Consider the following 13,135-nt stretch of genomic DNA (forward strand, 5'->3'; position numbering starts at 1 on the left):
TAAAGTGAGTTGCAGCTGCACAGCCGAATGATGGGCTGTAATATTTTTCGTAAGTGTAAAATTTGGAACACACCTGAAAAACATGGATGGCCCTTGCTTAATCACTTGCAATCTAAATTTATTACTCATGGTAACTTCTGTATCAATGGCCTTACATACTGTTGGCCGAGAATGCTAAATCTCCTCCCTATACCATGGCACCTCTCTTTGTCACACAATGCTGTTGCACATGCAGCTGCACGATGACTGACGCCGTCTTTCCAGATTCGTTACACACATAGCCTTGTCGCAGCCTTCAGCCTTATCAACTTCCAGCTGCATTAAAATCACTAACAGTATCTGTTAATGTTGAAGGGAAGCCAGATATGGATATCACCCATCGTGGTCTTGTTATATTTGTCTCAAATGAGTTGGCAATTGGCGATGAAGCTCTACTGAGCAGGTTGCAAATTCTATGTGCTGATTTTCATATTCGTCATTGCCAGGTCGATGGTCTGATCAACGCTGAAGCCTTGTCTGAGGAGTGCTTGCCTGATACTTTGGCTACATAGGTTGAAGACTTGGACCAAATATGTCGTATGATCATGTGATATGGACCTCCATTAAGGAAGATAAGCAAAGGACGACTCGTTCATTGTTGTGTGAGGCATCTCATGGGACAAATACCTACGACAGTAACGCCAATGCATCGATTATTGATGGAGTTCCATCATAATGTTTGGCAACTTTTAAATATACATATGGGAACAATGAACATCAACTAATTAAAATACCAACAATTAATGCTACTGTCATAGTTGAAGCTGGACTTCTGCTAGTCATGAACAGGTCAACAAATATATCGAGGTGTGATACTGCTGTTATAGCAACAGAGTAGGTGGGTGAACTGTTTTGATGCAGTAATAAAACCACTAGAACTGACAACTGTAGAGCTGATGTGTGTGAAGTGTGTTGTGAGTAGAGGAATTTATTCACTGGGGTGATCATTTGTACTGTGAATGACAATGATGACAGTTACTACTGACAATAATATGATTACTACATGGGTACAATTAATTCAGCAAATTAAATGAAAGGGTCGAGGAAATGGAAAATGTAATGGATGAAAAATTGAACAAAAGGATGTCAGGCTGAGACATTTAGTGCACAAATACGTGGAAGGATGTTCCAGTTAGATAGTAGAGCAGACTAGAGGTATATGAATGTGCGCAAATTATCAGGGACACTGAGAAAAACGGGAAATGGCTCTGAGCACTATGGGACTTAACATCCATGGTCATCAGTCCCCTAGAAATTAGAACTACTTAAACCTAACTAACCTGAAGACATCACACAACACCTAGTCATCACGAGGCAGAGAAAATCCCTGACCCCGCCGGGAATCGAACCCGGGAACCCAGGCACGGGAAGCGAGAACGCTACCGCACGACCACGAGCTGCGGACAGGGACACTGAGAAAATGGTAGCAAATGGATTAGAAATGGTAGAGGACTTAGAGCCAAAGATAGCTCAAAAGAAATTTGGGATGGCTAGGCAACTAACAAGGTGAGTGATCAGGTAGATCACATTCAGCAGAAGACGAATGACATTGAGGGGAATGTTGCTAAGTGTATGAATGAGATTGTTAAACTGAAAGAATATTTTTTATATAAATTGTGGTCACTCAAGGGAATGATGGAGGAACTAGATGCCAATGAAGAAAGACTACATAAGAAGAATTAAAGAATTTAATAGTAGGTTAAACAGTAAAAGTCAGCCAGTCTGCACTTGGGACTAAACTGTCAGAAAAGGCGGAATCTTATAACAATTATTTACGGAGTATAAAATAGGACTTACAAAAAATTATTCCATATTAGAAGTTACCAATGCTAACTACCGTGGGGAACTGGGATACAGAGCACAAGAGCGTCAACATACTATTAAGTGTAGGGAGAACGTTATTTTGAGAATAGGAGAAATCTGTGCCATCGCTTTATGGTGTTCAAACATAAATGTGATGCATACCCAGTCGTATTTTTGAAAGCATTTAAGTGTTATTACCTGAAACATGGGTGGATAAACAACAAATAAGATTTGTGTCGAGTCGCTCGTAATGAGAAGCAGGCCATTGGGCAATGTAACACACGTGTGATTATTGGAACTTGATTTGACTTAACTTTTAAGAGTAAATACTGGTCAGATGGAGCTCAAAAGAAACTGACATTGGAATTGTTGAGCCCTACTTCTGATGGTACTTCTTGGAGAGGATAAAAGATTTTGTTGAGTAGTATTCTAATAAAGCAGTGTTTAGGTGAACTGATAGCATAAGACTATTTAGCAAAAATGTTAATTGCCGTATCATCCTCACAAACAGAAGAAAACTTAGTGTGGCACGATTGGACAAAAATTAATTGATTTTTCTGGAACAAATGGATGTTCTAGTGAGAATGGGAAGGAGTAGTGCACCAATCATAGGAGGCTGGACCCTCACAGAAATGAGAACAACTTAAGAAAACACTGTAGGGAACCATGAGGCGAATCAATGAAAGGAGGAATGTTAATGGCAGATGGAAGAGTAGGAACCAGTCAAGTGGACAGAGGTTGGAAAACCAGAACGGCAATAGGAGAGCAATGGAGAAAAACTAGCGTGCCTCAGGTCTGGGATCCAACTATCAGAGGACTCAGAACCAGGGCCCACAACATTTGATATGAGATAATATGACTTCAAAATTTTTAGCAAGAGAGGGCAGGCATATCTTCCATTGGAATAGAGGCAGAAAGAAAGATGGGATTCATAATAGTAAGATGATTGGAGAAATCGCCATTAATGCCCAAAATAAAGAGATGGAAAAAATCTGTGAAACTGGAATAGTATCTGGTGAATGGAAAAAAGCACTGATTCACCTTCAATTCAAAAAGGGTAATAGAGCTGACATTAAGAAATTTGTGGCATTTCCATCATACCTCAAGCATCTAAGGTACTCTCCAAACCACTGCGACTTATGCTGGATGAGCAAGTCCATCATCAACTTGGTGAATATGAAATGAATTCAGGAAAGAGAGATCGTGGTTGAGCAGATTTGGAGCCTGAAAAGAGTTTTGGAAAATTACATCTCTCAGAACCTGATAGTGGTCTTTATTAATTTATGTTTTGGTCAACTGGAAGATATCGTATAGTGATAAAATCTGGAGTGGATGCTAAAACAGCGGAAACTGTCAACCAAAAATAAAATTCATAAGAGAACTCACCAAAAAAGTTTTAGTTAAAACTGGAGTTCAACAGCATGATGGACTTTCCGAATTTATCTTCAATTGTGTGTTAGATAAGTTCATTCAAGATTGGGAAAAAATTTGCAAGGGAATAGCTACTAACAAAGTTCAAACTGGAAAATCAAAGCATGGTGTTGGAGTCAATTGCCTTGCATTTACCAGTGACCTTGTAATCCTGTCAAGAAAACACTGCAAACACAAGTGGAACAAATAAACATGTTAATAGAACAGGCAGAAAAAACTGGCCTCCAAATTACTTTCGATAAAACAAAGCGCATAATCAATATCAGAGCAGCACCCCATCACCTAACAAAGGAGTATGTTAAAACAGAAAAAATCGACGGTTTCAAATACCTTGGTAAGACAGTTAAAATAAAAACTACTCAAAAGGATGTCAACAGCAGTAGGCAAGAGAAGATGGGTCACTCCTTTTCATAGGATGCTTATCATACACAAGAAAAAGGCAATCTCATGAAAAGCTAAACTCAGGCATAATAACACAGTGATCAAATCCGAAAGTCTGCATACGAGAGAATGGCTCAGAATGATATGAAAGACAGAACTGAAAGAAGCTATGAAGTTTCGGTGCAAGACTCTTCACAAAATACAGTCCTACGATAACAGATGGGCAGTAAAGACTTCGAGAAAGAGCACAGTTATACAGGGATAATGAATGGCTGATGGAATCAATAAGGAAAGGACAGCTGAAGTTTACTAGTGGCTTACAAAGAGTATGGTGGAGTTTAAAAAATAAAGACAAAGATTTTAAAAGGGAATCTGTTAAGAGTGTTAAGGAAATAGAGCAACAAAGAATGTTGTTGTTGTTGTGGTCTTCAGTCCTGAGACTGGTTTGATGCATCTCTCCATGCTACTCTATCCTGTGCAAGCTGCTTCATCTCCCAGTACATACTGCAGCCTACATCCTTCTGAATCTGCTTAGTGTATTCATCTCTTGGTCTCCCTCTACGATTTTTACCCTCCACACTGCCCTCCAATACTAAATTGGTGATCCCTTGATGCCTCAGAACATGTCCTACCAACCGGTAATTTCTTTTTGTCAAGTTGTGCCACAAACTCCTCTTCTCCCCAATTCTATTCAATACCTCCTCATTAGTTATGTGATCTACCCATCTAATCTTCAGCATTCTTCTGTAGCACCACATTTTGTAAGCTTCTATTCCCTTTTTGTCTAAACTATTTATCATCCATGTTTCACTTCCATACATGGCTACACTCCATACAAATACTCTCAGAAACGACTTCCTGACACTTAAATCTATATCCGATGTTAACAAATTTCTCTTCTTCAGAAACGCTTTCCTTGCCATTGCCAGTCTACATTTTATATCCTCTCTACTTCGACCATCATCAGCTATTTTGCTCCCCAAATAGCAAAACTCCTTTACTGCTTTAAGTGTCTCATTCCCTAATCTAATTCCCTCAGCATCACCCAAATTAACTAGACTACATTCCATTACCTCGTTTTACTTTTGTTGATGTTCATCTTATATCCTCCCTTCAAGTCACTGTCCATTCCGTTCAACTGCTCTTCCAAGTCCTTTGCTGTCTCTGACAGAATTACAATGTTATCGGCGAACCTCAAAGTTTTTATTTCTTCTCCATGGATTTTAATACCTACTCTGAATTTTTCTTTTGTTTCCTTTACTGCTTGCTCAATACACAGTTGAATAGCATCGGGGAGGGGCTACAACCCTGTCTCACTCCCTTCCCAACCACTGCTTCCCTTTCATGTCCCTCGACTCTTATAACTGCCATCTGGTTTCTGTACAAATTGTAAATAGCCTTTCGCTCCCTATATTTTACCCCTGCCACCTTCAGAATTTGAAAGAGAGTATTCCAGTCAACATTGTCAAAAGCTTTCTCCAAGTCTACAAATGCTAGAAACGTAGGTTTGCCTTTTCTTAATCTAGCTTCTAAGATAAGTCATAGGGTCAGTATTGCCTCACAAGTTCCAATATTTCTACAGAATCCAAACAGATCTTCCCCGAGGTCGGCTTCTACCAGTTTTCCATTCGTCTGTAAAGAATTTGCGTTAGTATTTTGCAGCCGTGACTTATTAAACTGATAGTTCGGTAATTTTCACATCTGTCAACACTTGCTTTCTTTGGGATTGGAATTATTACATTCTTCTTGAAGTCTGAGGGTATTTCACCTGTTTCATACATCTTGCTCACCAGATGGTAGAGTTTTGTCAGGACTGGTTCTCCCAAGGCCGTCAGTAGTTCCAATGGAATGTTGTCTACTCCAGGGGCCTTGTTTCGACTCAGGTCTTTCAGTGCTCTGTCAAACTCTTCACACAGTATCGTATCTCCCATTTCATCTTCATCTACATCCTCTTCCATTTCCATAATATAGTCTTCAAGTACATCGTCCTTGTATAGACCTTCTATATACTCCTTCCACCTTTCTGCTTTCCCTTCTTTGCTTAGAACTGGGTTTCCATCTGAGCTCTTGATATTCATACAAGTGGCTCTCTTTTCTCCAAAGGTCTCTTTAATTTTCCTGTAGGCAGTATCTATCTTACCCCTAGTGAGATAAGCCTCTACATCCTTACATTTGTCCTGTAGTCATGCCTGCTTAGCCATTTTTCACTTCCTGTCGATCTCATTTTTGAGACGTTTGTATTTCTTTTTGCCTGCTTCATTTACTGCATTTTTATATTTTCTCCTTTCATCAATTAAATTCAATATATCTTCTGTCACCCAAGGATTTCTATTAGCCCTCGTCTTTTTACCTACTTGATCCTCTGCTGCCTTCACTACTTCATCCCTCAAAGCTACCCATTCTTCTTCTATTGTATTTCTTTCCCCCATTCTTGTCAATTGTTCCCTTATGCTCTCCCTGAAACTCTGTACAACCTCTGGTTCAGTCAGCTTATCCAGGTCCCATCTCCTTAAATTCCCACCTTTTTGCAGTTTCTTTCGTTTTAATCTACAGTTCATAACCAACAGATTGTTGTCAGAGTCTACATCTGCCCCTGGAAATGTCTTTCAATTTAAAACCTGGTTCCTAAATCTCTGTCTTACCATTATATAATCTATCTGAAACCTGTCAGTATCCCCAGGTTTCTTCCATGTATACAACCTTCTTTTATGATTCTTGAACCAAGTGTTAGCTATGATTAAGTTGTGCTATGTGCAAAATTCTACCAGGCGGCTTCTTTCATTTCTTACCCCCAATCCATATTCACCTACTATGTTTTCTTCTCTTCCTTTTCCTACTATTGAATTCCAGTCACCCATGACTATTAAATTTTCATCTCCCTTCAGTATCTGCATAATTTCTTTTATCTCATCATATATTTCTTCAATTCTTCGTCATCTGCAGAGCTAATTGCCATATAAACTAGTACTACTGTAGTAGGCATGGGCTTCGTGTCTATCTTGGTCACAGTAATGCGTTCGCTATGCTGTTTGTAGTAGCTTACCCACACTCCTATTTTTTTATTCATTATTAAACCTACTCCTGCATTACCCCTATTTGATTTTGTATTTATAACCCTGTATTCACCTGACCAAAAGTCTTGCTCCTCCTGCCACCGAACTTCGCTAATTCCCACTACATCTAACTTTAACCTATCCATTTGCCTTTTTAAATTTTCTAACGTACCTGCATGATTAAGGGATCTGACATTCCACGCTCCAATCCGTAGAATGCCAGTTTTCTTTCTTCTGATAACGACGTCCTCTTGAGTAGTCCCCACCCGGAGATCCGAATGGGGGACTATTTTACCTCCGGAATATTTTACCTCCGGAATATTTTACCCAAGAGGACGCCATCAGCATTTAACCATACAGTAAAGCTGCATGCCCTTGGAAAAAATTATGGCTGCAGTTTCCCCTTGCTTTCAGTCGTTCACAGTACCAGCACAGGAAGGCCGTTTTGGTTAGTGTTACAAGGCCAGATCAGTCAATCATCCAGACTGTTGCCCCTGCAACTACTGAAAAGGCTGCTGCCTCTCTTCAGGAACCATACATTTGTCTGGCCTCTCAACAGACACCCCTCTGTTTATGGTTCATGGGGGAAGTAACAAAGAAGAAGGTCAACTAAAACTTGGGGTGAATTCCACTACTAAAAATCAAATTGAACTTGTGCATGACAGAGAAATCCTGGATTGGAACATGAGAAGTGTCTGTGATAAATCGTAGCTAGATAGCATGGGAGCAGCTGAATATGAATTTGAAAGTGGACATGAAATTGTCTTGTATGACAGCTCTATCATTACAAGAACTCCCTTGACCAGTGCACTGAGTGTCTAATAACAACTCACACAGGTAGCACTACTCCCAAACCTAGTTTGCAAACAGATTTTCTGTGCCTTATGGTCACACTGAAATGGAAAAACAGAACCATATACTTTGCCAGAGCTTTAATTATCATCGTGTCTGGAAATGAGGGACGTCCTACCCAAAAACCTTTCCATACCCACCCAATTTACATAACAACCTAGTCCATCCCTATGCCACTCCCACTCGAAACCCCTTTCCATACAGATCATATGTTTGTGGATGACCGAGGTGTAAGAGCTGCCCAATCCACCTACCCAACATATCCTCTTGTCACAGGCTTATCCTGTCCAATCAGAGGCAGAGCCATCTGAGAAAGCAGCCATGTCATAAAGCAGCCCTGTTGCAATCACTGCACAGCTCTTTATGTCGGTATGACAACCAACCAGCTGTTCTTCAGAATGAATGGCCACTGCAACATACAGCTGAGCACAACATCCTCGAGTTCAATGGCTGCTACACAACTCGGGCCAACTGATACCATCCCTCCACCACCAGCTTTTTGAACTACACAGATGAGAGTTATCCCTGCAACACTTTCCTTTGCTCCCAAAATCCTCCTGGCCTCAACTCTTAACAGTTTCATCTTCCTCTGTCCTGTTACCCCACCCTAGTCCACGTCTCTGTTTCACTTTCATCATGCACTGCACCCTACCAGCTCCAGTACCCATGTATAACATGCCTAACCCTTGCAACTGCCACCTCTCCCTTCCCCCATTCCTAGCCAGCATCACTGCTGCCTCTCTCCAATCTTCTAGCCACCCACTTCGGACCCTCTAACTGCCTCCCACCTCACTTACCCTAAATAATCGACCAAACACGTCCCCTGACCCTACCCACATCTACCTATTGAAATGGAGTCGCAACATTGTGAGTCCAGCAGCTCATTTTTGAGGCACATGGGTGCATGGTCTCCTTTACTCCTAAATTATTTACATTCTGCCAGAACTTTCCTTATACTATTTATTATGACAGCTAATGGTTTCTGAGATAGCTCATTAAAATGAGCTATAGATATCAAAACATATAATGATACCTTCAATAAAGACAGTGGTCTGCAGCTGAGTACAATGAGGAACGTCGCCACTGCAAGGTTGAAAGGGGCATGGCACACACCGGATGAAAACAAAGAACACTGCCTTATACTGCAATGGTATGAGCTTCAGTGACATTACAGGCATACCATGGCTATATAAGGAGGAGGCCAGCAATCAACAGTAGTCAAATATCTCTTGACCATGACTGAGGAGCACAGATGTGATGTGTCTGAAAGATCACTAAGATTTTGTTCAATAACAATCCTATTTCTAAAAATCAAATAGTACTTTGTCTTGTTTGTGCTAGATAAGACCATTCCTGCCAAACAGAAAAATATAAAAGTGAGAATACTGTGTATTAACATTATAGTGATGTCAACAATAAATGTCGAGTTTGTGACAGAATAAGGTATTAATGACCATGACACAAAAAATGATAAATCAACATTTATATTATAAGAACCATAAAGCAGTTACTACAGCAAATTAGTGACTCAAATATTTACAACTTACTCTAGAGAGTTTGTAGAGAGCAATGGCCTGAGGAAAGTCCTTTGCTGATAGCTTGAGATCTCCAGCCATTTCCAGTAGCTGTTGCAGATTGAGGCCAAAAATGAGTGCCAAACGTTCAGCTCGTTCTATTTCAGAATGTTCTAATATCAGTTCCATAAATATCTCAACAGGAGGATGGCTGCAGAAAGTGACAATAATACAAGTTCTGTTATAAAATACAATATTTGGCAATGCATGTCAAAGTGACCACAAAAATAATTTAACATAAATCAAAAGTTTCAACCAAACAGAGCTGTAGAGATAAGTGCTGCTATGTGGAAGTTGCTTTATTTTGTATGTTTCACACTGCTCATCTTAAGCCAATGACTAATAGAACTAGAAATAAAACTAGCATCTGCAAACAGTAACACTTTTCTTTTCACCACAAAGAATTCTGATGATCACACTGTCAACTTTGACAGAACACTGTGTTTTATTCATTTATTGGTAGGAAGATAAAATGCTAAGATTACCTTCACTAGTTTTTCCTAAACATACAAAATTGTGTACGTGCCTCAACAATCGAAATTCCAGAGATTTCAGACACTCCCATACATACATTAAAAGAGAAATTATAGCTAACATAAACTATTTCTGAAAATTACATTAATAAGCAACAACTATTAATAGTTATGTGAAATAATTTGTGTGTGTTAAAAAAGAACCTGTAGGTGGAACAAGAAACTATAGCTTCGTAATAATGCTTTTTTTTTTTTTTTTAATTATACTTCTCAGCATGAGTTTATCTGTTACAGATTGCTCAAGATTATCACAAATACACTGAGAAAGCTACATCTGAACTCTGTAAAACACTATTAAGCACATGGCAAAGGCTAACTTCTACTGTGTAATAATTAAGGCTTCTTGTCACTCCATTCACGGATGGAGCATTTGACAAATGATTCATTTTATTTCTTACATGGTTTTGTGCATCTTGTTTATCTCAGCAGCAGTGATACACAGACATTCAAGAATATTTGTAGATTACTCCCTGAAAACTTGTTCTTCAAGTATGTTAGGGTGTAATCCATTGATATAGTTCTTATGGAAGTGTGACAGAGATGCTGAAATAACATGAATGGGAATCTTAGGAAGAAAGTTGTCATGGATGACTGTGGGTAACTTACAAGAATTGGAATTACAAAGATGACTATGTGATACTTCTGGTACCTCCTCATAAGTCTTGTACAGGGATCCCCATAACAAAGTAAGAGTTTACGGTATGTACACAGGTATACACAATCATTTCCCCTTGGTTCATACGTGAATGAAATTGGACAGAAACTAGCTAATATTAGTTCGAACTACTTTCCACTCTGAATTGTATAATTGTTTGCTTAGTATAAAAGCAGATGGAGATGGTTTCAAGGTAACCAACAAAATGATATTGTTGTGAATCTTGCACAAATCTCAAACAGTTTCAATTAATTCTATATAAATGTAGTAAAATCTGACGTAGACTTGACAGCATTTCAGTACAATGTTAATTTCAGCAACATACTTGACAGACAAACTATATATCTCGAACATTTTCATTAAATCAATGAAAAAGACACAGAAGACACACTATCATCCCTAAAAAAAAAAAAAAAAAAATAAAATAAATAAATAAATAAAAAATAAAATTTAAAAAAATTCAGCTGGCTAGTGCAGAATATCATCCACTGTAATCTAGGCAGCATATTATATTATTTCACACCTCTTAACTATCATCATCAATAAATCCTTAGAAATTTGTTTCCCTACTGTATCACAATAGGCTGAGAGAAAACCAATGTTCCAAAAGGGGTAGACAGAAGATACAGGAAATTACTGCCCTATTGCTCATTTCCCTGTTTTCTTCAAAGTAATCAAAAAGACTGTGATAAAAAAATTAGAAAAGATGGTGACAAAAGAAAATCGAGAAGATGGTGGGGGAAAAACTCAACCAAACCGGGAGGAAAAAAAGAAGATTGTGACAAAAGATTGAAATTATTCTTATGGAAAAGGCCATATACTGAAACTGTTACATTGTTGCTTGGATTGCCCACATGAGACTAAGTTGTTCCGTATTAATTATTCTTATTATTCCAAGAAGATATATTGTGTGATTGAAGCATGGTTCAACTTTATTTAGGCCTTAAAGACTCTTTTGTTTATAATAGTGATTTCTATCTTGGTCTTTGTATGCTAAATACAATGGTCTTAAAAATATTGAGCCCTATGCCTGCACAACACCCAGTCCAAACCCATTGTACCTAAATCTCACATTATGTTTGGGTGTTAAAATTGCATCTGACAATACCTCTATCATCATGAGGACTAAGATTTTCTGGTACAGCTTCATAAAAAAAAAGCTATATGCATCACAATACCTAATCATACCCACAATAAAGATGGAAGCTTCCAGCTCAGAATAACGTGTAACTAGGCCATTGCAATATTGAAGTAGGCATGCCGGAGATGGGTCAAAAACATAGCACTGGACTAACTAAACATAAGTGATATTGCAGCCGGTAACACAATTATACACGGATGTGGACATCATGCACACAGCAGTCAGTTACTGCTTTCCAATGGCTGAGGAACACTCAGTCAAAAGCTCAAAAAAGTGGAAAACTGCAAGCTGCATCTGGAACCCTGAGAAGATTTTATGAAGACTAGTGCAAAAATCAAACTTCATCACTTCACAATCAAAGCCTAATATTCAGTGTCACAATCAAATTCAATCACACTACTCCAGTCAACCATCTCCTTTCACTTATTTGAAAATGCCACTTTACTATGCAGTTCCAACCTACAACCAAGAGAGGAAACTCAAACCCTGCCTACAACATTTGTAATGCCAATTCCAAAGAGACCCTCATCCCCTTGCCTAAGGTATTTTCCTCCAGGCACTTCAGGAATACCTCAGTTCCAGTATACCTCCGTGAAAAACATCACCAAGAACCCAAACAGTTCTCAAGCTGAGTCCACAGCAGTCCTCGACCTCTGCGTGGAAAGAAGCTCCACTACAGTGATATTTGACCATGGGAGTATGTGGCAGAGGGTCTTTTGTCAGCTGTCAGACAACTCAACATAGAAAACTGTTCCTAATGACCTCAGTCCTGCAGAAATTCCCAAAATCTCTAGACTACAAGGACTTACAACTACCTCCAGAGGACTCCTCACTTCTCCTGATTCCTCCCCCCCCCCCCCCCCCCCCCCCCCCCCCGTTTTCCACAAACTCTAGAGAGAAGAGAGGTACTTGCTCTCGAACAAAATCTCGCATTCAATTACACTTGTAGACTTAACATACATTATCAAATCCTTGTTTTATTCACACACACACACACACAGACCATATTTCCTTATTTACTTGTAGTCTGTTATTCTAGCCTCCTCCTCTGCTCTCCTCTTGTTCTTAACTGCGCCAATCATTTCACTTCTCATTTTCTCTTACTCTCAACCCAGTTTTACCTCCTCTTATTCTGTTCTTCTCTCGTCTCTGGACTGAAGCTGTCACAATCCTTATTTTTTATGTACTGTAATATCCTTCTATTGTCTGCGACTTCTACCCTTTCATCTTTTTCTTCTCTCTTCCCAGCCTTAGACTGGTCCCTCTCAATCTGGGATCTAAGTAATCTGTCCCTCCCTTTAAACCTTCCAATACCTATCCTTTTTTCTCTCTCAGGGAAGAAACGAACAGTCCTAAAAGCTATAAATAGTTACTCTATTTTGAAACATCGACTGGAATTTCAGCTACTGCAGGTATCTCTTGGACAGCACTTTCATCTCTACATAATTTTACAACCTGAACAAATTAGCCTTTGCAATATGCATATCAGCAAGTGTCACCCATATGGACATCAAAAAGAGATTATTTCACAGTTATTTTGAGTCAGTTATTCCACTTGGTACAATTTTCTGAAGAATGGCATCAAACATCACAATGTTATAAGTACCACAGGAAAAAACTGTCAGAAATGTTTGCTGTCCCATAAAGAGACTCATGATTATTTAAAAATTTAA

General features: G+C 39.0%; 1 protein-coding gene across 2 annotated transcripts in view; it reads right to left on the reverse strand.

Annotated features, from left to right (window-relative positions):
* The window catches only part of LOC126457939 (uncharacterized), a 422,121-nt gene that overhangs the window by 306,528 nt on the left and 102,458 nt on the right, over positions 1–13,135 (reverse strand). For both annotated transcript variants that reach the window (XM_050094658.1, XM_050094659.1), the window contains one exon: positions 9,107–9,284. In XM_050094658.1, the coding sequence (XP_049950615.1) occupies positions 9,107–9,284 (178 nt within the window). The remainder of the gene's footprint in view (positions 1–9,106; positions 9,285–13,135) is intronic.

Source organism: Schistocerca serialis, chromosome 2 (assembly GCF_023864345.2).
Source record: "Schistocerca serialis cubense isolate TAMUIC-IGC-003099 chromosome 2, iqSchSeri2.2, whole genome shotgun sequence".
In the NCBI taxonomy this organism is placed as follows: Eukaryota; Metazoa; Arthropoda; class Insecta; order Orthoptera; family Acrididae; genus Schistocerca; species Schistocerca serialis.